General features: G+C 40.0%; 1 protein-coding gene across 11 annotated transcripts in view; it reads right to left on the bottom strand.

Annotated features, from left to right (window-relative positions):
- PFKFB1 (6-phosphofructo-2-kinase/fructose-2,6-biphosphatase 1) overlaps positions 1-26,192 on the bottom strand; it is a 124,499-nt gene that overhangs the window by 621 nt on the left and 97,686 nt on the right. For 9 of the 11 annotated variants that reach the window (XM_058291516.2, XM_058291521.2, XM_058291515.2 and 6 more), the window contains 3 exons: positions 5,070-5,199; positions 1,153-1,215; positions 51-115 (listed from right to left, as the gene is read on the bottom strand). In XM_058291516.2, coding sequence (XP_058147499.1) covers positions 51-115; positions 1,153-1,215; positions 5,070-5,199 — 258 coding nt within the window. Of the gene's footprint in view, positions 1-50; positions 116-1,152; positions 1,216-5,069; positions 5,200-19,212; positions 19,693-26,192 lie in introns of those variants that run through there. The other 2 variants (XM_058291523.2, XM_071213130.1) reach the window with 2 other exon arrangements.

The following is a 26,192-nucleotide window of genomic DNA, read 5'->3' as shown; positions in this document are numbered from 1 at the left end:
TATCCATGTGCTGTGTCCATATCCAGCTTAGGCTAGAGTCTCCCACTTACCTCAGGCTTCTCCCGGTGTGTGTTCACTGCATCTACATTCAGGTGGATAGACTCCACTTTGCAGCCTTAGAAAAGAACAACCAAGTAAGCAAAGGTCTTCCCTGAGGTGTCATTCCCCTTCGCATCACCACTCCACACTGTGTGCAGTTTGCCACTGCTCTGTAAAGAGACTAGCTTTGTGATGTGTGAGAAAAACCCCAGGTCCTAGAAGTAGCAGACAGGCAGTCCTCCCAGTTCTGCTTCTGACTGTCTCTAGTTCCATGAGCCTCAGTTTCTCATTTGTAAATGTGGATGGCAATGAGAGATGATCTTAGCCCACTCCCAAATCTTGTGGTCTGCAAGATAGCAATCTAATTGATATACTATTGATGGAGCTCTGCGGATCTTCTGATCCATGTTAGGTGCTAAAGTGGGAGAAGAGACCTGGGGCCACTCTCTTGGAGCAATCAGTCCTAGTTAAAGTTTATTTACAGAACAATGTGGTTAAGGCCACACCAGAGTTGTGGAAGGTCACAAGGGAGTTCTAGGGAGCCTGAAGAAAAAGGGGGAGGTAGCATTTGGACATGGGGTTGCAAGAGCTCCGATGCCTGTGGAAGCCCCCTTAACTACATCCCCATGGATTGCCCTATACACCAAGCTTCAGTACACCATTCTGTCCTGTTCACACCCCAGAACAGATTTAATTCTTTCCCTTCCCTGCTCATGAACATTTCATGGCTGCCTAATCACCCAGGAGAGAGTCTAAGCTGCCCAGGCTGCTCTTTGAGGCCTTTCTTCAATCTGGTTCCAACCTATAGTTGCTCTTCTGTTCTCCTTTGGCCCCCACTGTGAACTTTTTCCATGTCCTTCATCTGCCCCACCCCTTATTAAACTTATTAAACTCATCTCCTGTTGTATGTAAGCCTTTCTGCAGCTTGATGCTTTAACAGAAACAGAGAAAGTTGTGGTCAGGTCACAGATTTGGAGGCATCCCAGTCCTTCCCTGTTCTCATCCTAATAACACTAACTCATCTCCACCAGTACATCCAACTACCCACCCAGTAAACTTCCCCAGAACACTGCTGTACACATGCCAATCCTTGGATGAAGTGAGGGCACTCACCATAAGCCACAGGTGTGAGTTTGAGCACAGTGTGCAGAGGGCACTTGAGATATGGCAGCTCATCTGGAAAGGAGAAAGTAGATGTCAGAGATGGACCATGCTGGGGAAGGCACCGCCACCCCAGGCCTGCAAGCTTTCAGGACTCTTCCCCTTCTACCTCTCCTTCCCCCAGTGCTGCCTTACCACCAGGGACAAGCTCTCCTTCACTCTGCATGGGTTGTGCAGCAGGTTGGGCAGAGAGGGGTGTCTCAGGAATGGGAAGGAAGGAGGGCCCTGGGAAATGCAGACAGATTGTGGGTCCCACAGAAGGGTCAAGCTGGCCACCTCCGTGATGGTCTACCTCCTCACTGACAGGGCAAACATGAGGTCAAAACAAGCCACCATCCATTCCCCAGCCTTAGGCCTTCCACAGGCACCCCCACCACAAAGGCCCACAGTTCACCTCCTCAAGTGTTTCCTGAGACCCTACTATGTGCCCAGGCCCTTGAAGGAGGTATGCATGGCACTCAACTGCTTCCACAGCTTGCTCCCTAACCCAAACATGCTCTCTCTGACTCCTCACAGGCAGTCCTAGGAGGAAGGGACTATTTGGCCTTCCGTGGATGAGGAAACTGAGGGCTCCAAGAGGGGAAAACAAGTGCCCAAAGAAAGAAAGCCAGGAAGTGGCAGAGCTGGGACTTGAACCCAGGGCACTCTGAAGTCATGACATCTGCTCCACCCACTGCAAACTGGTGCCACTGCTGTCGGGGGCTTCAAGGTGTACTGGGGGTAACACACCCACCAGCTCCCCACTCTCTACTGACACCCACTTTGGCTGCATGTCCAGCTCCCTGTCTCCCATCATTTAGCTAGAACTCCACCCCTAATGGCTTCCCTGACTCTTAGGTTCATCCTAGGCTTTTTTTTTTTTACAAAACATGCTACTTTTACTAATTTACTTTGTCATATACTGTCAACCTCTAACATCTAGATATTGCAAAATTAGGACTCAATTGTCCACTATATACATGTGATGTATATATAAACCAAACAAAATGCACAGAACATACAGAAAAAGTTTTGTCTGAAATTGTCCAAGTACGGACATACTAGCAAATTATCTTTTGCAACGGTTTCCCTCCCACATCCTTCAAACCAATGGAAAAGTATATAGACAGTAGTATGCTGCTCAGAGATAATTTAACAATCCCATTCCCAAAAGAAAATATTTCCTGTGTTTTGCATCCTAGGGTTTTAAGGCTTGCACTATCCTCCTGCCCTCCCAGCCACCTAAGACATCAGGTTTGGGATTTCCCTGGGCAACCATCCTGCTTCTCCCCCTCGTCTTTGCCATCATCATCATCAGGCCCTGTGCCAAGCACTCCACAGGCATTATCTCATTCCATCCTTGCTACACTCTGAGATTCTTACCATTGCCCCTTTTACAGAAGAGAGAACAAACTCAGAGAAGGGGACCAATTTCCTGAGGTCTCTGACTCAGTTCTGCCACTGTCTCAACAAGTGATTTCTTCTTTCTTTGGCCCTCAGTGTCCCCATCTCTCACAGCACAATACTGGACTAGATGTACTTCGAGGGTGCCTCCAGCTCTGAGGTTCTGTGGGTCTGCAATCTTTACTACATCATCTTTCTGAGCCCCAGCTTCCTCACCTGTGTAATGGGAGTAAGTGAGAACATCTGCCTTGCCCTGCTTGGATGCCAGGGCAATTGTGAGCAGCTGGCATGGCTCTGTGTGTGAGTGCATGTAGGGAGTGGATAAAGCAGCATACAAATGATAAAGCTGTGTACAAACGGGAGATACACATGCCCCCCACACACACACTCCACGCATATCTGAGAGGGGAGGGCCTCTGGAATGCACCTGGGATTAACTCCTAACTCTGCCAGTGTGAGTCCTCTGAACTTGGGCCAGTCACCTCATCTCTCTGAGCCCCCATTTCCTCATCTGGACAATGAAGTTAGTATGCCTGCCTCAGTTTCAAAGATAGCATCAAACAGTAGAGATGTGAACAGCATAAGAAATCTCACAGCCCAACAACCCCTACGCCATCCCCCCATCACCTTTTATGAGAGGAAATGAGGAGCAGGCAGAGGAAATTACTTGTCCAATGTCAGTTTCCCAAGTTCCCTGGGTTCCAATTCTGGATGACTCCTCATTACACACACTCTTTATTTTAAAGCTAGCATTGAAGAAAAGATCTAAGTGCACAGGACATTGCAGATTTCAACTATCACTTTGCATTGTCCTCACACACCCTGAAAGTATCTTGGAAATGCCAACCCTTCAACATCCACATTAAAAATGTTGGACTCCAGAGACAGATAAAGTAGATACAACCCTGGGTATTAGTTCTTCTGAGGGCTACAGAGACCCACAGGTTCTATGGTCATGGCAAATGGAGTTCAGTGCCATGTCAGTTGGCCTTACTTTGGAGTTTGTGTTTCTGTGTGATGGAGCTGGACTCAGATGTGATCTTTGTCCACAAGCCTCTCCTGTTACTTTTACCAGAACTCTAGTTGGTGCTGGGGTTTAATATATACCCAGGGGACCTGAATCTCTGGACTGACCATGTGATAGCCAGGCTCTGAGCCTCAACAGACTTCAGCTCCTACACTCTGGTTTATTGGACTTACCGCACTCAGCTAACATGGAGGTGAAGGAGGTCAATCACCACACCAGGGAGCCAAGAGTGCCTACAGCTGAAAGCAGGAGGATTGCATCCAGCATCCATGTGGAATCTAAGCCCCCTCTTGATATAGATGAGGAGTGGACACAAACATTCCAAGGTCCACAGGATGGAGGAATAGAGTATGGATTAGAGTGGACTTACTGATATTATATTCATGAACTACTGTGATTAGTAATTGAAGAAAATATGGCATTGGTGTGGAGAAAGTGGCCATGGTGGCTGCTGGGGGTAGGGAATGGGAGGAAGAGATGAGATGTGGGGGCATTTTCAGGACTTGGAGTTGTCCTGGATGGTTCTGCAGGGACAGTTACAGGACATTGTTTGTCCTCCCATGGCCCACTGGGTGGAATGTGGGAGAGTGGGGGCTATGATGTGGACCATTGACCATGAGGTGCAGCAGTGCTCAGAGATGTATTCACCAAATGCAATGAATGTCTCATGATGATGGAGGAGATTGTTGTTATGGGGGTAGGAGTGGGGTGAGGGGGGTGGGGGGTATATGGGGACCTCATATTTTTTAATGTAATATTAAAAAATAAAGACAAGAAAATAAAATCTAATTTTAAAAAATGTTGGACTCTCACACCTTAAGATGATAAAATAGTCCTTTGCAGGCCACAAGATCTAGTTTGTGGTTCAGTGTAGGTAGGCAATAGATAGTCTGCAAATACAATGTGTAGAAGTTTTTCTTTTTAATTATCATTTGAAAAAAATTAAAATGCAAACATTGCTGTCCTGGGGAAATCATCTTTACAGCAAAGAGAAAACTATAATCTGAATCATGTGGCCCGGACAGACCCCACTGCCATGTAATGACAGCATGCTCCAGAGAATTGCCAGCTCAGCTTTTTCAGGTTGAGGCACATTGTTAATGTTGGCTTTGAAAACATTAGCTTGGAATAATACTAATACTAATAACAGCTAACACACATAGTGTTATGAACTGTTACTATGTGTCATGAACTGTTTTAAGCTCTTTATATATGCTGACTTTTTTAAAATTTGCTCTTATTCTTCCCATTTTACAGGTGATGAATCTGAAGCCAGAGAGTTTAAAGTACTTTGCCAAAGATCATACAGATAGTATATGACAGAGCAAAAATATGAATCAAGGTTTTCCAGTTCTAGATCCTGTTCTCTTATTCACTCAGATATAAAGAATGATTTTTTGGTGTCAGAGACCCAAATTACATCCAGCTTAAATGTCAGGAATAGAGTGGAGGGTGATACCTGAGCTTTTATCCAGGAAGTAGGCCAAGAGACACCTCATGACAGCCTGATGGCAGATCACCAGTACATTCTCCTGTCGCTCTAGCTCCATTATAACAGGCTCCAGTCGCTGAACCAGATCCTCATAGGACTAAAGGTGAGAAACATACTTGGGTAAGAAAGAGAGATGAGAAATACTTTTCCAGAGAGGACTATTTCTAGACTAGGAATCAGGAAAACTTAGTCCTGTTGCCACTTCAAAGTGACCCCAGCAATATGACTCTTTTCTTAGGTTCTTAGATTCTCATCTGTTAAATGGGGGCAATCAATATAGTGGACTATATAACAATAACAATAATACAATTCATCATTATAAAACAACTAAATAAGCTGAATAAAATATAAATGCCTTCTTGACTGCACTGCTGCCCTGTCAGGAAAAATGTGTCATTCATTGCATTTGGTGAATACATTTTGGAGCACTGCTACACTGCATGGATTATAGTTTACATTGTAGTTTACACTTTCCCCCAAGTCATTCAGTGGGTTATGGCAGGATATATAATGTCCTGCATTTGTTTCTGCAAGATCATTCAGGATAACTCCAAGTCCCAAAAATGCCCCCATATTGCACCTCTTCTTTCTTCTCCCTTCCCTCAGCAACTCCCATGGCAATTGTCTTCACATCAATAATACAATTTCTTCCATTGCTAGAGTCATAATAGTTCTATGCTAAAATGCCAGTAAGTCCACTCTAATTCATATTTTATTGTGGGAGGAGTGGGGGTGTGGGGTATATGGGAACCTTTTATATTGTTTAACGTAACATTTTCTGTGATCTGTGTATCTTAAAAAAAGACAATAAACAAACAAAAGAACTATGAAGGTATATGGAACTAAAACCTTGATAATGGTGGATTATTTTTTAAAAATTCACTTGGGAGGTTTAAAGCAATGATATATATATCCATTTTACTAAAAACTTTATTTTTCATACATTTTTTAAAAATAAGGAAAATTCATAGGGTTCCAAAATAAAGAAAAACCTGAAAAACAGAGTGGTAAGTGGATGTGGAAGCTTTGGAGGTATTTGCCAATCTCAGTAACCAAGAGGCTGTGGTTTAAAAAATTTTAGAAAGAGGAGACAAGGCCTTGGGTATGCACAAGATGGGTTATTGGAACTGAGACATCCATATAAATCTGAGATACTCATAGAGCTACACACTCAATGAAAGCATAGACTAGAAAATGTACTTCCATAGGCAAAGGGAAAGGAAATGTATCTGCCTCTGCTTGGCTATTGGTGAAAAAAAAATTAGGGAAATCCTCCTCTAAGAATGTATACCCAAAAGCAGACACTCAAGGGGGGTTGTGGTCCAAAACTACACTACCTGTGTGGTTTAGAAAATGTTAAATTGAGAGGTTAATAAAAATGGTCCCATGCCATTAGCTCCCAGTAGTGCCTGGAAGAAAGGAATGGAAATTAGTCCTGGATTTTCTCTCAACTCAGAATTGCATGGAGTTCTCATAGATAACGTCGTTACAGGCTGGAGTTCCTATAACACACAAGGAAATAAGCTATCATGAATGAATGTAAGCAGAAACAACAGGAGAAGAACTCTAAAAACTTAAGATAAAGATAAAGGATGCACAATCTAAAATAAATGTTTGATAGAATTACCACAGGACCCAGCAATATGTCCAAAAGAATTGAAATCAGGGACTCAAACGGATATTTGCATACCAGAGTTCATAGCAGCATTATTCACAATTGCCAAAATGTAGAAGCAACCCAAGTGTCCACCAACAGAAAAAATGCATTAAAAAATTGTTGCATGTACATACAATGGAATATTCAGTCATAAGAAGGGAGTTCTGATATCATATTGAGTGAAATAAGCCAGAAAAAGAGGACAAATCATCTTATGATTCTACTTATTAGAAATATTGAGAATATACAAATTAATAGAGACAGAAATTAAATTAGAAGTTACCAAGTGACTGCAGGAGGAGGCAATGGTGAGTTTCTGCTCAATAGTTAGAATGTTTCTGTTTGGGGTCATGACGGTAATGGATGGTGGTGATGGTAGTACAACACTGTGAATATAATTAATGCCACTGAAATGTACACTTACAAATGCCTAAAATGGGAAATTTCGTGTTATATATAAATGTTACCACAGTAAAAATAATACAACAGCAATAGATCATTAAAAACAAACACATAAAAATACATCTGTTTGAAATATTTAAAGAAAAATATGAATAAAAAGTGAGAATTATATGCTATTGAAGTTACACTGGAATAATTTGAACTAGTGAGTTATAGACATACTTTGTTTAATATAAACCCCAGGGTAACCACAAAGAAGGAATTTTTAAAATACATTATTTTATTTTTATTATTATTTTTAATTGTCTTTTTTTAAAAGATGCATAGAGCACAAAACATGTTACATTAAAAAATATAAGAGGTTCCCATATACTGCCCCCCACACTCCCCCCACTCCTCCCACATCAACAACCTCTTTCATTATTATGGCACATTCATTGCATTTGGTGAATACATTTTGGAGCACTGCTGCACCACATGGATTATAGTTTATGTTGTAGTTTACACTCTCCCCCAGTCCATTCAGTGGGTTATGGCAGGATATATAAAGCCCAGCATCTTTAAAATATATACAGAACAAGAAATAAGAAAAGGGCAAATCAGTTACATCACAAAAGATCAACTGTACACCAAATAAGGCTGCAATAAAGGAAAATATTTACAAAAAGATATACGATGTATAAGAAACAAAGAACAAAATGGCTGAAGTAACTCCTAACTAATCAGTAATTACTCTGAATGTAAGTGGATTAAACTCTCCAATCAAAAGACACAGATTGACAGAATGCATAAAAGCATGATTCCACCATATGTTGCTTATAAAATATTCACCTTATTTTCAAAGACACAAATAGGCTGGAAGTGAAAGGATGGAAAAATATTCCATTCAACTAGTAAGAAAAATGAGAACTAGGGTAGTGATACCAATATCAAATAAAAGATACTTTAACTCAAAAACTGCTCTATCTGCTTGACTGCTTAAAAGTAATTGTTTGTGGAAAATTAATAAATTGGCATTCTGGTTTCAAATAAAAAAAACTGTTGCAATAGATAAAAAGTATATTATGTATTTAAAAAGGGTCAATCCACCAAGAAGATATACCAATTATAAATATTTATGCAGCTAACCACAGTGTCCAAAACATGAGAAACAAGCTTTGAAAAATTGAAGGGAGAAATAGACACCTCTGCAATATTAGTTGGAGACATCAACACAACATTGCCATCAATGGGTAGAACATTTAGAGATATCAACAAGGAAATAGAGGAATTGAATAATATTATAAATGAACTGGACCTATCAGACATATAGAGAACACTGCACCCCCAAACAGAAGAATACACAGTCTTCTCAAGTACATTCTCAAAATTGATCACATGCTATGTCACAAACAAGTCTCAATAAAATTAAAAAGATTGAAATTATATAAAGCATTGTCTTCAACCACAACAGAAGGAAGATAAAAATCAATAACAGAGGGAGAAATGGAAAGTCCACAAATACATGAAAGTTAAGCAGCAAATTCTTAAAATCTCAATGGTTCAAAGAAGAAATCACATGGGAAATCAGAAAACATGTTGAGATGAATGAAAATGAAAACATGACACACCAAAATCATATAAGGGGTGCAGAAAAAGCAAGGCTCAGAGAATTTTTTCATCTATACTCATGAGGGATATTGGTCTTTAATTTTCTTTTCTTGTCATACATTTATCTGGCTTTGGTATTAGGTTGATGCTGGCCTCATAAAATGAATTAGGTGCCGGACATTGTATGTCCTCCCATGGCCCACTGATGGAAGGTGGGAGAGTGTGAGCTATGGTGTGGACCACAGGCCATGGGGTGCAGTGATGCCCAGAGATATACTCACCAGATGCAATGGATGTGTCATGATGATGGGGGAGAGTGTTACTATGGGGGTAGTGGTGGGGTGGGGGCGGTAGGGGTGAATGGGGACCTCATATTTTTTTAATGTAATATTTTTTTAAAAATGAATAAATAAAATAAAATTTAAAAAAATGATAAAATGAATTAGGAAGAGTGTTTCCTCTTAATTTTTTAGAAGATTCTGAAAAATATTGGTGTTAATTTTTCTTTGAATATTTGGTAAAATTTACCAGTGAAGCCATCTGGTCTTGAGTTTCCCTTATTGGGAGTTTTATTATTATTATTACTGACACAATCTCTTTACTTGTTAGTGGCTTATTGAGCTCTTTTATTTCTTCCTGACTGAGTGTAGGTAGTTGGTTCATTTCTAGGAATTTGTCCATTTCATCTAGGTTATCTAATTTATTTGCTTTAAATTGTTCATAGTATACTTTTATATTGCTTTATAATTCTGTGGCATGGGTAGTAATGTTGTCTCATTTCATTTCTGATTTTAGATATTTGAATTTTCTCTGCTTTTTTCTTTGTCCTTTTAACTAAAAGTTTGTCAATTTTATTGATCTTTTCAAAGAATCAACTTTTGATTTTGTTAATTCTATTGCTTTTAATTCCCTATTTCATTGATCTATGCTCTAATCTTTGTTATTTCATCCTTCTACTCACTTAGTGCTTAGTTTGTTCCTTTTCTTTTCTAGTTCCTCCAGGTGTGAGAATAGAGAATAAAGGGTATCTGAATTGGAAAGGAAGAAGTAACACTTTCCCTCTTTGCAGATGGCATGAACCCATGTATACAGAATTCTGAAAAATCCACAAAAAATCTACTAGAGTTAATAAATGAATTCAGCAAAGCGTCAAGTTATAAGATCAATAGACAAAAATCAATGGTGTTTCTATACAGAAGTAATGAGCAATCCAAAGAGGAAATAAAGAACAAAATTTCCTTTATTACAACAAGTAAAAGAATTAAATATCTAGGAATAAACTTAAACAAAGGTATAAAAAAATTGTACATGGAAAACTAAAAAACCTTGTTGAGAAAATAACTAAATAAATGGAAGGACTTTCCATGTTTATGGATCAGAAGACTAAATACTGTTAAGATGTCAGTTCTACCCAAAGTGACAGGTTTGACACAATCTCCATCAAATCCCAATAACCTTCCTCACAGAAGGGGAAAGCTAATAATGAAATACATATGGTGGTATAAGGGATCCGTAATAGACAAATCATGTTGAAAGGTAAGAACAAAGTTGGAGGACACACATTTACTAATTTTAAAATTTATTTAAAAGCTACAGTAATCAGAACAGATGGTAATGGCACACATACAGATGCACAGACCAAGGGAAGTGAAATAAAAATTCAGAAATAAATCCTCACACCTATGGCCAACTAAAATTTGGAAAGGTTGCCAAGCCCGCTCAGTGGGAAAAGGGTTGTCTTTTCAACACATGGTGCTGGGGAACCTTGATTTTTATATACAAAACAATTAAGGTGGACATCTAACTCACGCCGTATATAAAAATTAACTCAAAATGAGTGAATGACCTAAGTATAAGAAACGAAACTATAAAATTCCCAGAAGAAAATATAAGGCAACACATTCAGGACCTTGTTTTAAGCTGTAGTTTCTTAGACTTTACACCATAAGCACAAGCAACAGCAGCAACAAAAAAGATAAATGAGATTTAATTAAAATTTAAAACTCAGATCCATCAAAGGACTTTATCAAGAAAGTAGAAAGACAACCTATATAACAGGAGAAAATATTTGGAAACCATCTGATAAGGGTTTAATCTCCAAAATATATAAAGAACTCCTACAAAAAGACACAAAACGCAATTAAAGATGAGAAAGAAACTTGAATAGACAATTCTCCAGATGATATATAAATAGACAATAAACATTAAATGTGAAACAATTGTGAGAGACAAAGAAGGATACTACATTTTAGTGAAAGGGAAAATCTGTCAAGCAGATCGAACAATCATAAATATTTATGCCCCTAACAAGGGTGCCTCTAAATATGTCAGGCAAACACTGGAAAAACTAAGTGAAACAATAGATACATCTACAATTATAGTGGGGGATTTTAATACACCACTGTCAACTCTGGACAGAACATCTCAAAAGAATCACCAAAGAAACAAAACATCTGAACAGTATATTAGAGGAGCTGGATCTAATAGATATATATAGATCGCTACACCCAAACACAGCAGGATATACATTTTTCTCAAGCGCACATGGATCATTCTCCAAGATAGATCATATGCTAGGCCACAAAGAAAGGCTGAACGAATTCAGAAAGATTGAAATCATACGAAATATTATATCTGACCACAGTGGAATCAAGCTGGAGATTTGCAAGGGACAGAAGCCCAGATTTCACACCACGATTTGGAAATTAAACAGGACACTCTTAGAAAAACAGTGGGTCAAAGAGGAAATCTCAAAAGAAATCAACGACTACCTTGAAACAAATGATAATGATAACACAACATACCAAAATTTATGGGATGCAGCAAAAGCAGTACTGAGAGGGAAGTTTATAGTCATAAATTCATATATCAAAAAAGAAGAAAGAGCAAAAAGTGAAGAACTAACAGCACATTTGAAGGAATTAGAAAAACAACAACAAAGTAACCCAACAGGAAGAACAAGGAAGGAAATAACAAAGATAAGAGCAGAACTAAATGAAATAGAAAATAAGAAAGCACTTGAACAGATAAACAAGACCAAGAGCTGGTTTTTTGAGAATATTAACAAAATTGACAAACCTTTAGCGACACTAACAAAGAAAAAAAGAGAGAAGATGCAAATAACAAAATAAGAAATGAGAAAGGCAATATCACCACTGACCCCACAGAAATAAAGACTATCATAAGAGGATATTTTGAAAAACTATATTCCAACAAAAATGACAATCTAGAGGAAATGGACAAATTCCTAGAAACACATAAGCAGCCCATATTGACAAAAGAAGAAATTGATGATCTTAACAAACCGATCACAAGCACAGAGATAGAATCAGTTATTAAAAATCTCCCAACTAAGAAGAGCCCAGGGCCAGATGGCTTCACAGGTGAATTCTACAAAACATTCCGGAAAGAACTGACACCAATCCTGCTGAAACTATTCCAAAAAATCGAAACAGAAAGAACATTACCCAACTCCTTCTATGATGCCAACATTACCCTAGTACCAAAGCCAAACAAAGACATCACAAGAAAGGAAAATTACAGACCAATTTCTCTAATGAACCTAGACGCAAAAATACTTAACAAAATACTTGCTAATCGTATTCAACAACACATTAAACGAATTATACACCACGACCAAGTGGGATTCATCCCAGGTATGCAAGGATGGTTCAACATAAAAAAATGAATCAACGTAATACACCATATAAACAGATTGAAGGAAAAAAATCACAGGATTATATCTATTGATGCAGAAAAAGCATTTGACAAAATACAGCACCCTTTCTTGATAAAAACACTCCAAAAGACTGGAATACAAGGAAATTTTTTGAACATGATAAAGAGTATATATGAAAAATCTAAAGCCAATATTGTGTACAATGGAGAAATTCTAGACTCCTTCCCTCTAAACTCAGGAACAAGACAAGGATGCCCACTGTCTCCACTCCTATTTAACATTGTCTTACAAGTACTTACTCGGGCACTGAGGTAAGAGCCAGAAATAAAAGGCATTCAAATTGGAAAGGAAGAAGTCAAAATGTCATTATTTGCAGATGACATGATCCTATACATAGAAAACCCTGAGAGATCTACAAAAAAGATTCTAGAACTCATAAATGAGTTTAGTAAAGTTGCAGGTTATAAGATCAATGCACAAAAATCAGTAGCATTTCTATACACCAATAATGAGCAAGATCAGGAGGAAATCAAGAAACAAATACCATTCACAATAGTAAATAAAAAAATCAAATACTTAGGAATAAATTTAACTAAAGAAGTAAAGAACTTATACACCGAGAACTATACAAGATTGTTCAAGGAAATCAAAGAAGACCTAAATAAATGGAAGACTATTCCTTGTTCATGGATAGGAAGACTGAACATTATTAAGATGTCTATCCTACCAAAACTGATCTACACATTCAATGCAATCCCAATAAAAATCAACACAGCCTTCTTTAAGGAACTAGAAAAACTAACTATGAAATTTATTTGGAAAGGAAAGAGATCCCGAATAGCCAAAGACATACTGAAAAAGAAAAACAAAATTGGAGGAATCACACTACCTGACTTCAAAAAATACTACAAAGCTACGGTGGTGAAAACAGCATGGTATTGGCATAAGGAGAGACACATAGACCAATGGAATCGAATTGAAAGCTCTGATATAGAACCTCACATATATAGCCACATAATATTCGATAAAGCCACCAAACCCTCTCAACTGGGAGAGAGTGGCCTATTCAACAAATGGTGTCTGGAGAACTGAATAGCCATATGTAGAAGAATGAAAGAGGATTACCATCTCACACCTTATACAAAGATCAACTCAAGATGGATCAAAGACCTAAATATAAGAGCCAAGACCATAAAAACCTTAGAAAGCAGTGTAGGGAAACATCTGCAGGACCTTGTAATAGGTAATGGATTTATGAATATCTCACCAAAAGCACGAGCAGCAAAAGAACTGATAGATAAATGGGACTTCCTCAAAATTAAAGCCTTTTGCACCTCAAAGGAATTTGTCAAGAAAGTAAAAAGGGAGCCCACACAGTGGGAGAAAATATTTGGCAACCATATATCTGATAAGAAACTTATAACTTGCATATATAAAGAACTCCTATATCTTGAAAATAAAAAGATAAACAACCCATTTAAAAAATGGGAAAAAGACTTAAACAGACACTTCTCCAAAGAAGAAATACAAATGGCAAAAAAGCACATGAAAAAATGTTCCAAATCTCTAGCTATCAGGGAAATGCAAATCAAAACCACAATGAGATACCATCTTACACCCATAAGATTGGCAGCTATGAAAAAAACAGAAGAATACAAGTGCTGGAGAGGATGTGAAGAAAGGGGAACACTCATCCACTGCTGGTGGGAAAGCAGAAGGATCCAACCATTCTGGAGGACAGTATGGTGGTTTCTCAAAAAACTAGCCATAGATTTGCCATATGACCCAGCAATACCACTGCTGGGTATATACCCAGCAGAACTGAAAACAAGGACGCAAACCGATATATGTACACCAATGTTCATAGCAGCATTGTTCACTATTGCCAAAAGTTGGAATCAACCCAAATGCCCATCAACAGATGAGTGGATCAATAAAATGTGGTGTATACACACAATGGAATACTACTCGGCTGTAAGAACAAACACACTACAAACACATGTGATAACATGGATGAATCTTGAGAACCTTATGTTGAGTGAAGCAACCCAGACATTAAAGGACAAATACTACATGACCTCAATGATTTGAAATAACCAAGCTGCCCTAGATATCAAGAGACTGAACGATAGGCTTACAGGAAATCGGAGGGTGGAGGAAGGATGTGAGCCGATGTCTACAGGGGTGGAATTTAAGACGAGATGGTGGTAAGTATGAACACAAAGAAGAGATAAAAGGGGGGCAGGGTTTGCCTTTGGTTGGGGCTTTGCGGGTTTGAGGGAGGCTGGGGATGGGCGGATGGGTAACATTGCCCAAAAGTGGGGGGAGGGAGTGGTAGCATACGAACACAGGAGAGGGTCAGGTGTTGGTGGAGAGTAAAATGCCGAGAAAATCATATCAAAATATAATAAAGAGGGTTACCTGTTTAGAATGCTCGGAGGGGAGGGTCTGATGCAGGACGGACTCCTGGGGAATGTCTAAATGCTCATTCTGCCAGAGTGGGTGACACCATGGGGTAGAAACCCAAGTAGTGAGAGTGGGGGTGGACCCACATCCTGGGGAGGACTAATGCCATCAAATAGAGGGAACTGTATCCCTTGAGAGAAAGGGTGGCTCCCAGGGCATTGGGGCAGTTGAGCAAGTTAGACCCTGAACACTATTCCATCTATATCTGGAAGTGGCTCCTCGGGAAACGGAGGCTGGCTGTCACTGTGGGCACCAAGGTGGAAGGGAAAATGGACGTTAAATGTGTGTAACCAAGGTAAATGGGGGGTAAGAGAGGAGTTTCGTGAGAGTACACAAGGATGGATATAAAACATGTAATATTACAGCATAACATATAGGAGATGACAGTCTGATAATGTAAACCATAATGTAAAACATAGGATAACTAAGAATGTAAAAAACTGTGTATCCTAAAGTATGCACCACAATGTAAGCACAGATGTCACCTTGTTAGAAAGCTATTGTCTCAGACTCTGTACCTTACGTTAAGTAAATATGATGTGAATAGGGTGTAAGAGTATCGCTGTGGAAGGGAAAGGTTTTTTTTTTTTTGTTTTTTTTTTTGGTAAGTACATCTTTGGGCACCTCTGCACCTCATAGACAATGGTTCACATCATGGCCCATACTCTCCTCCATTCCATCCAGTGGGCCCTGTGAGGATTTACAATGTCCGGTGATTACCTCTGAAGCACCATCCAGGGCAGCTCCATGTCCCAAAGACACCTCCACCTCTCATCTCTTCCTGCCTTTCCCCATACCCATCGTCCACCATGTCCACTTTTCCCAATCCAATGCCACCTCCTCTATGTGGACATTGGGTTGGTTGTGTCCATTGCACCTCTATGTCAAGAGGAGGCTCAGATTCCACATGGATGCTGGATGCAATCCTCCCATTTTCAGTTGTAATCACTCTAGGCTCCATGGTGTGGTGGTTGTCCTTCTTCAACTCCATCTTAGCTGAGTGTGGTAAGTCCAATAGATCAGATTGTAGGTGCTGGAGTCTGTTGAGGCTCAGGACCTGGCTATCACACTGTCAGTCCAGAGATTCAAATCCCCTAAATATATCTTAAACCCCAACATTAACTGCACCTCCAGCACATTAGCATGAAAGTCTTATGAAGGGAGATCCCATCTGAGTCCAGATTCATCACACATAAACACCATTTCCAAAGAGGGGCCATCTGCCATGATAGTTAACCCCATCGGCCATGACCATAACTCCCATGGGTCTCTTTAGCCCTCAGAGGAACCAATATCTGGGGTTTGTATCTGCTTTATCTGTCTCTCTGACTCTTCTCAGTTGTGCATGAGGGCAATCCTTCTGCCAACCTCCAGACTCTTTTTTAGAAACTCATAGCCATATAAACTCATTTCTCCTTTCCATTTCCCCCTTACTTTAGGTCAAACAGCATTTTAAAGTCATGGTATTTTATGTAGACATGGATATTCTGCTGATCCGCATTGAACCTTCCGTATAAGGTCATTTTCCAGTTGCATCATCAGTTGGTAGTTGATAGTGGTCCCTCGTTGCCAGGGAGGCTCATCCCCGGGTGTCATGTCCCACGCTGGGGGGAAGGCATTGCATTTACATGCTGAGTTTGGCTTCGAGACTGGCCACATTTGAGTAACATGAAGGCTGACAGGAGGAAATTCCCAGGCACAATGTTGCTCTAGGCCTTGTTCTTATTTTAGGTTTATCAGCTCACAAGCATAGTCATTAGCATCAGGGGCTCACTGTTGAACCCTCACTCCCTCCCGGTCCCCGCCACTGTACCTGGGAGACTGTCGCTGCTCCCCTAGGGACCACAACAGAGCACCACTGGCCAGGAACCCAGTACCCCCCCTACTGTGGTTTTTAATTGTTGCCACTATGAGTATATCCAATCATTACCATGCACCTTGGACATATGTTCTGTACAGCTCCCTGTCAGCCATATATCACCTGTCATTGGTATCCCATACCAGTATCCCTCCATTGCCATTGTTGAAACACTCTGTGATCCAGAACTCCCCGAAATTTGAAGCCCAATATAATGTCATGGTCCCTTACTAGGGAATGGCATATAGCGATGGGTTTAAAGGATAGATAAAGAACTTGGATAAAGTTAGATAAAGAACTTAGATAAAGAATGTTGACTTGAAAAAATTCCACATCCTATCTTTTTCTTTTTCTTTTTTTTTTTTTTCGCCCCCCCTAATTATTCAGCTTTTCTTCACAGGAGTCCTAGACCACAGCAATGTATATATATAATATACAGCACTCCCACACATCCACCAGAAAACCTTTTTGGAAGGGAAAGATTTTGTGGTGGATGTATGGGAGTGCTGTATACTATATATATGCATTGCTGTGGTCTAGGGCTCCTGTGAAAAGAAGCTCAATAATTGGGGGGGAGGGAAAGATAGGATGTAGAATTTTTTCCAAGTCAACACGTATTCTTTTTTTTTTTGATCAAAATTATTTATTTTTACGAATTACATTCAAAAAATATGAGGTCCCAATCAACCCCACCGCCCCCACCCCCACTCCCCCCACAGCAACACTCTCTCCCATCATCGTGAGACATCCATTGCACCCAGTAACACGTATTCTTTATATAACCTTTAAACCCATCGCTATATGCCATTTCCTAGTAAGGGACCCTGACATTATATTGGGCTTCAAATTTCAGGGAGTTCTGGATCACAGAGTGGTTCAACAAAGGCAATGGAGGAATACTGGTATGGGATACCATTGACAGGGGATATATGGCTGACAGGGAGCTGTACAGAACATATGTCCAGGGTGCATGGCAATGTTTGGATATACTCATAGTGGCAACAATTAAAAACTGCAGCAGGGGGGGTACTGGGTTCCTGGCCAGTGGTGCTCTGTCGTGGTCCCTAGGGGAGCAGCGACAGTCTCCCAGGTGCAGCGGCGGGGACCGGGAGGGAGTGAGGGTTCAACAGTGAGCCCATGACACTAATGACTATGCTTGTGAGCTGATAAGCCTAAAATAAGAACAAGGCCTAGAGCAGCATTGTGCCTGGGAATTTCCTCCTGTCAGCCTTCATGTTACTCAAATGTGGCCAGTCTCGAAGCCAAACTCAGCATGTAAATGCAATACCTTCCCCCCAGCGTGGGACATGACACCCGGGGATGAGCCTCCCTGGCACCGAGGGACCACTATCAACTACCAACTGATGATGCAACTGGAAAATGACCTTATACGGAAGGTTCAACGCGGATCAGCGGAATATCCCTGTCTACATAAAATAACACGACTTTAAAATGCTGTTTGACCTAATGTAAGGGGGAAATGGAAAGGAGAAATGAGTTTATATGGCTACGAGTCTCTAAAAAAGAGTCTGGAGGCTGGCAGAAGGATTGCCCCTATGCACAACTGAGCAGAGTCTGAGAGACAGATAAAGCAGATACAACCCCCAGATATCGGTTCCTTCGAGGGCTAAAGAGACCCATGGGAGTTATGGTCATGGCCGATGGGGTTAACTACCAGGTCAGATGGCCCCTCTTTGGAACTGGTGTTTATGTGTGATGAATCTGGACTCAGATGGGATCTCTCTTCATAAGACTTTCATGCTAATGTGCTGGAGGTGCAGTTAGTGTCGGGGTTTAAGATATATTTAGGGGATTTGAATCTCTGGACTGACAATGTGATAGCCAGGTCCTGAGCCTCAACAGACTCCAGCACCTACAATCTGACTTATTGGGCTCACCACACTCAGCTAAGATGGAGTTGAAGAAGGACAACCACCACACCATGGAGCCTAGAGTGATTACAACTGAAAATGGGAGGATTGCATCCAGCATCCATGTGGAATCTGAGCCTCCTCTTGACATAGAGGTGCAATGGACACAACCAATCCAATGTCCACAAAGAAAAGGTGGCATTGGATTGAGAAAAGTGGACATGATGGCTGATGGGTATGGGGAAAGGCAGGAAGAGATGAGAGGCGGAGGCGTCTTTGGGACATAGAGTTGCCCTGGATGGTGCTTCAGGGGCAATCACCGGACATTGTAAATCCTCACAGGGCCCACTGGATGGAATGGGGGAGAGTGTGGGCCATGGTGTGGACCGTTGACCATGGGGTGCGGGGGTGCCCAGAGATGTAATTGCCAAATGCAATGGCTGTGTCATGATGATGGGAGGGAGTGTTGCTGGGGGGGGAGAGGTGGGGTGGGGGTGGTAGGGTTCAATGGGACCTCATATATATATATTTTAATGTAATATTACAAAGTCAATAAAAAATAAATAAATAGACAATAAGCAAATGAAATGATTCTCAATTTCATTAGCCACCAGGGAAATGTAAGTCAAAACCACAAGGAGATACTGTTTCATACCCACCAGAAGGACTGTTATTAAAAAAGTGGGAACTAGCAAGTGTCGGCAAAAATATGGGGAAATAAGTAATCTCATACATTGTTGGTGGGTGTATTGGTCTGCCAAAGGGTGCTGATGCAAAGTACCAGAAATCTGTTGGCTTTTATAAAGGGTATTTATTTGAGGTAGAAGCTTACAGTCACAAGGCCAGGAAGGGTAAGTTACTTCGCTCATCAAACTCTGTTGCCATGTGTTGGAGCAAGATGGCTGCCAGTCTCTGTGAGAGTGAAGCCTTCCTCTTCCTTTTAAGGGTCCATGATCCCAGCTTCTTCCAGTCTCAGCTGTAGACTAGCATAAAGCTCATCTCTCTTCCCAGGGCTGGTCTCTTTCTGGGCTCAGCTGCTTTGCTCTCTCTACAAGGTGAGCTGTAAACTATGAAGCAAACAGCTTGGCTCTTTCCTCAGGGCTCCAGCAGCAAAATTCAACTCTGTATGTTCACCTTCTCTGTGTGCTTACTACCCTCTCTTTGATTGTGGATCCATTTATATAGCTCATAGCTGTAGATGGGGACGCAAATTGAATTGCCCTAATGACGTGGTCAAATAAAAGCCCTAATCCTCTTTTTCAAAAAAGGTTTATTTATTTATTTATCCCTTCCTCTCCCCATTGTCTGCTCTCTGTGTCCACCCACTGTGTATTCTTCTGCGTCCAATTGTATTTTCATCAGGGGGTACTAGGGAAACTGTGTCTCTTTTTGTTGCATCATCTTACTGTGTCAGCTCTCCATGTGTGTGGCACCAGTCCTGGGTGGGCTTTGGTTTCACATGGGGTAGCTCTCTTTGTGCAGGGGCCATTCCTTGCATGGGGGGGCACCCTTATGTGGGGGCATCCCTGCATGGGCTGGCACTCCTTGCATGCAGCAGCACTGTGCATGAGCCAGCTCATCACATGGGCCAGGAGGCCCTGGGTATCGAACCCTTGGTCCTCCTGTATGGTAGGCAGATGCTCTATCTGTTGAGCCACATCCACTTCCCAGCCCTAATCTTGATTTAATAAAGTAAAAGTGAAACCTCTGTGTCTAATACAATTTAATACACCCAGAGGAACAGAGCAATTTACAAACACAATCCAATATCTATTTTTGGAATTCATAAACAATACCAAACTGCCATACTCCACCCTTTGAATTCCAAAAATACATTACAATATTAAAAACAACAACACTTAAATCACTAACAATGCTAAGTACAAAATCATATCACAATCAGTTTAAAGAAATACAGTTTGTCTTGGGGCAAAGCCTCATTTGACTGTAGACCTCTGAAACTTACAATACCATTTATCTGCTTCCAATATACAAAGGGGCAGACAAAAGATAAACATTTGTATTACTGTAAGAAGAAATTGGGAAGGAAATACGAGTCATGGGTCCCCTACAATTCCATAACCTTGCAGGGCATACGTCATTGGATTCCAAAGTCTAAGAGTCATTTTTAGATAATGGTTTCTTCTCCCTGGGGCTTCATGGAAGCCCACCCTATCCACAGGCTTGCCCAATGGCCATTTTCTTGGTTCCACCCTCATCAAGCATCTGGGGTGACTGAGCTTCAGACCTCAACCTCCAAGAACATTGGGGTGATGACTACACCTTCCCCAATCTCTGGGGTAGAGTCTTAACCCCTCTAGTACAGTGAGGTGAAGGCAACTTCCTCCCTAATCTTTGGCCAATTGGCCCGACCCTCTCAGAAAAATGAGTTGGTGACCTTGACTTCCCTAATTCATGGGGGACAGCCCCACCCCTCTCTGACCTTTGGGGTATTGATCTTATCCTCCCTAACCCTTCAGGAATGTGCTCCACCCTTCCTGTACCCTGGGGTGGCAAAATTCTCCCTGAACAGCAGGCAGGAACATCTGCCCTCTTCAACTGCCTGGGCAAACTCACCCTCTCTGTACACATGGATGGGGTTCCTCTCCTAGCCCAAAGAGATATCTTAATTCCAGATCTCAGATTCCATGGTTTTTCTCTTAAATCTGTTTTCCCTTCCAGCTTTGTCCTACATGTGCCTTTTAGTCCAAGTTGACAGTGGATTTGTTCATAGAGCTCTCTCAAAAAGTTTGTTGGATTAGCATGGAGGCCTCAAATTAACTATGGTCTGGTGACTTGATTTCCAGAATCAGTCACACTAATGATGTGGTCAAATAAAATCCCTAGGGAAGCGGAATTGGCCCAGTGGTTAGGGCATCCGTCTACCACATGGGAGGTCCGCGGTTCAAACCCCGGGCCTCCTTGACCCGTGTGGAGCTGGTCCATGCACAGTGCTGATGCATGCAAGGAGTGCCCTCCCACACAGGAGTGCATTCCACAAGGAGAGCCGCCCAGCGTGAAAGAAAGTGCAGCCTGCCTAAGAATGGTGCTGCCCAGAAGGAGAGGTGACATGAACAAGATGATGCAACAAAAAGAAACAGATTCCTGTGCAAATGACAACAGAAGCGGATAAAGAAGAAGACGCAGCAAATAGACACAGAGAACAAACAACAGGGGCCAGGGTGGAGGGGAGGGGGAAGAAATAAATAAGTCTTTAAAAAAAATAAAATCCCTAATCTTGACTTAATAAAGTAAAAGTGAAACCCCCAAGTCTAATACAACCTAATATACCCATAGGAACAGACCAAGTTACAAACACAAACTAATATATATTTTTGGAATTCATAAACAATACCAAATTGCCACAGTGGCCATGTAAAATTGTGCAGGGACTTTGGAAAACAGTTTGGCAATTCCATAGAAAGTTAAGCATAGAATTACCATATGACACAGTAATCCCACCTTTAGATTTTACCCAAAAGAACTGAGAGCAGGGATTTGAACACATATTTGCACACTCATATTCATGGTGGCATTATTCGCAGTTGTTGAAAGGTTGATATAAACCAAGCATCCATCAACTGATGAATGGATAAACAAATGTGGTATATACATACAATGGAATAATATTCAGCCATAAAAAGTAAAGATGCTCTGATGCATGCCACAACATGGATGAACCTTGAAGACATCATGTTGAGTGAAGTAAGTCAGACAGAAAAGGACAAATATTTTATGATCTCAATTATATGAAATAATTAGAATACAGCATATTCATAAAGTCAGAAGCTATCATATATGTTACTAGGAGCCAGGTGGTGAGGGGTAATGGGAATATAATATTTAATTGGTACAGAGTTTATCTGGGGAGGGAGTTTTTTGGTAATGGATGATGGTGATGGAAGCACAACTTTGTGAATGAAATTAACAGCACTGAATTGTATATTTGAAAGTGGATAATATTGGAAATTTTAGGTTGTATGTAATTTAACAGTGGAAAATACATAGAACTATACAACACAAAGAGTGAACCCTAATGTAGACTATAGGCTATGGTTAATATTGTAATTATAGTAATATTGCTTCACCAATTGTAACAAAGATTACACATTAATACAAAATAATGAGACACTGTATGAGAGAGAGTTGTATGGGAACTGTGTACTTTCTGCATGATATTTCTGTAAATCTACAACTGCTCTAATTTAAAAAATATAAGGATGAAACGAGATGATATCAGATATGTGAGGTAGATTTTAAAAATGAACCAAATAGAATTTCTAGAAATGAAAAGTGCATTCATTAAAATTTAAAAAAAAAACCTCAATGGTTAGAGTTAACAACATATCAGATACTATTTAAGAAAGAGTGAGTTCTAATTAACCTCCAAGAGTAGACAAAGAAGCTAAGGAACTGATTAAATCCGTCAATATAAAATCCGACCAGAAAGCAACAAAAATCTACAAACCAAACCAGTAATCAGGAAAACATGGCTGGATCCATTCAACAAACCAAAAATCACGAAGGGGAGCAAAACTTTGCACAAGCAATGAAAGATCTCAGAACATTTATCACCGACAAATTTGACGAAGTAATGAAAGAGGTTAACAACATGAAGACATCACTTAGAGGGGAAATTGCAGACATACGCAAAAACATAACAGATATGATGGGAATGAACACCACAGTTAAAGAAATCAAAAATACACTTGCAGCAAATCTCAGCAGACTAGAAGAGACAGAGCAGAGAATTAGTGATGTGGAAGACAGTACATCAGAAATCAATCAGATAGTAGAAGGGGTAAATAAGAAGATAGAAAAAATCCAGTTAGGACTTAGGGACCTGAATGACAATGCAAAACGCTCAAACATATGTATTATAGGCATGCCAGAAGGTGAAGAGAAGGGAAAGGGGTCAGAAGGAGTGTTGCAGGAAATAATGGCTGAAAACTTCCCAAATCTACTGAAAGAGACAGATGTGCATATCCAAGAAGCACAGCACACTCCACTAGTCATAAACCCCAACAGGCCCACCCCAAGACATATACTTGTCAAATTATCCAATGCTCAAGACAAAGAGAAAATCCTAAAAGCAGCAAGAGAAAAGAAAACCAACACATAAAAGGGAAGCTCAATTAGATTAAGTGCTGATTTCTCTTCTGAAACCATGGAGGCAAGAAGGCAGTGGTATGATATAGTCAAGGTATTAAAGGAAAAAAAATTTCCAACCAAGAATACTCTATCCAGCTAAACTAGCATTCAAACATGATGGAGAGTTCAAAATATTCACAGACAAACAGAAACTGAAAGAGTATACCAACAAGAAACCTCCCCTTCAAGAAATTCTAAAGGGAGTTCTGCAGGAAGAAAGGAAAAAACAGGAAAGGCAAAGTTGGAGGAGAGTATAAGACCAACAACAACAACAAAAAGACAAACAAACAAACAAACAAACAAAATATGACAAACACAAATCCAATCAAAATATGGCTAACACAAATAATTCCTTGAAAGTAATAACACTGAATGTCAACGGATTAAACTCACCTATCAAAAGATTCAGACTGGGACATTGGATAAAGAAATATGACCCATCCGTATGCTGTCTACAAGAGACACATCTTAAACCCAGAGACGCATGGAGATTGAAAGTGAATGGCTGGAAAACAATCATACAAGCTAACAACAACCAAAAAAAGGCAGGAGTAGCTATATTAATATCAGACAAAATAGACTTTAAATGTGAAACAATTGTGAGAGACAAAGGAGGATACTACATTTTAGTGAAAGGGACAATCTATCAAGAAAATCAAACAATCATAAATATTTATGCCCCTAACAAGGGTGCCTCTAAATACGTAAGGCAAACGCTGGAAAAACTAAGTGAAACAATAGATACATCTACAATTATAGTGGGGGATTTTAATACACCACTATCAACTCTGGACAGAGCATCTCAAAAGAGAATCACCAAAGAAACAAATCATCTGAACAGTGTATTAGAGGAGCTGGATCTAATAGACATATATAGATTGCTACACCCAAACACAGCAGGATATACATTTTTCTCAAGTGCACATGGATATTCTCCAAGATAGAGCATATGCTAGGCCACAAAGAAAGCCTGAATGAATTCAGAAAGATTGAAATCATACAAAACAATATCTCTGACCACAGTGGAGTCAAGCTGGAAATTTGCAAGGGACAGATGCCCAGATTTCACACCACGATTTGGAAATTAAACAGCACACTCTTAGAAAAACAGTGGGTCAAAGAGGAAATCTCAAAAGAAATCAATGACTGCCTTGAATCAAATGATAATGATAACACAACATACCAAAATTTATGGGATGCACCAAAAGCAGTACTGACAGGGAAATTTATAGCCATAAATTCATATATCAAAAAAGAAGAAAGAGCAAAAATTGAAGAGCTAACTGCACATTTGAAGGAATTAGAAAAACAACAACAAAGTAACCCAACAGGAAGAAGAAGGAAGGAAATAACAAAGATAAGAGCAGAACTAAATGAAATAGAAAATAAGAAAGCACTTGAAAAGATAAACAAGACCAAGAGCTGGTTTTTTGAGAAGATCAACAAAATTGACAAACCTTTAGCGAGACTAACAAAGAAAAAAAGAGAGAAGATGCAAATACACAAAATAAGAAATGAGAAAGACAATATCACCACTGACCCCACAGAAATAAAGACTATCATAAGAGGATATTTGAAAAACTATATTCCAACAAAAATGACAATCTAGAGGAAATGGACAAATTCCTAGAAACACATAAGCAGCCCATATTGACAAAAGAAGAAATTGATGATCTTAACAAACCAATCACAAGCAGAGAGATGGAATCAGTTATTAAAAATCTCCCAACTAAGAAGAGCCCAGGGCCAGATGGCTTCACAGGTGAATTCTACAAAACATTCCGGAAAGAACTGACACCAATCCTGCTGAAACTATTCCAAAACATCGAAACGGAAAGAACATTACCCAACTCCTTCTATGATGCCAACATTACCCTAGTACCAAAGCCAAACAAAGACATCACAAGAAAGGAAAATTACAGACCAATTTCTCTAATGAACCTAGACGCAAAAATACTTAACAAAATACTTGCTAATCGTATTCAACAACACATTAAACGAATTATACACCACGACCAAGTGGGATTCATCCCACGTATGCAAGGATGGTTCAACATAAGAAAATCAATCAATGTAATACACCATATAAACAGATTGAAGGAAAAAAATCACATGATTATATCTATTGACGCAGAAAAAGCATTTGACAAAATACAGCACCCTTTCTTGATAAAAACACTCCAAAAGATTGCAATACAAGGAAATTTTTTGAACATGATAAAGAGTATATATGAAAAACCTAAAGCCAATACTGTTTACAATGGAGAAATCCTAGACTCCTTCCCTCTAAACTCAGGAACAAGACAAGGATGCCCACTGTCTCTGCTCCTATTTAACATTGTCTTAGAAGTACATGCTCGAGCACTGAGGCAAGAACCAGAAACAAAAGGCATTCAAATTGGAAAGGAAGAAGTCA

This window comes from Dasypus novemcinctus, chromosome X (genome assembly GCF_030445035.2).
Source record: "Dasypus novemcinctus isolate mDasNov1 chromosome X, mDasNov1.1.hap2, whole genome shotgun sequence".
Taxonomy (NCBI): Eukaryota; Metazoa; Chordata; class Mammalia; order Cingulata; family Dasypodidae; genus Dasypus; species Dasypus novemcinctus.
Note: the sequence above shows the minus strand (reverse complement) of the source record. Positions and strands in the feature narration are given on the sequence as shown.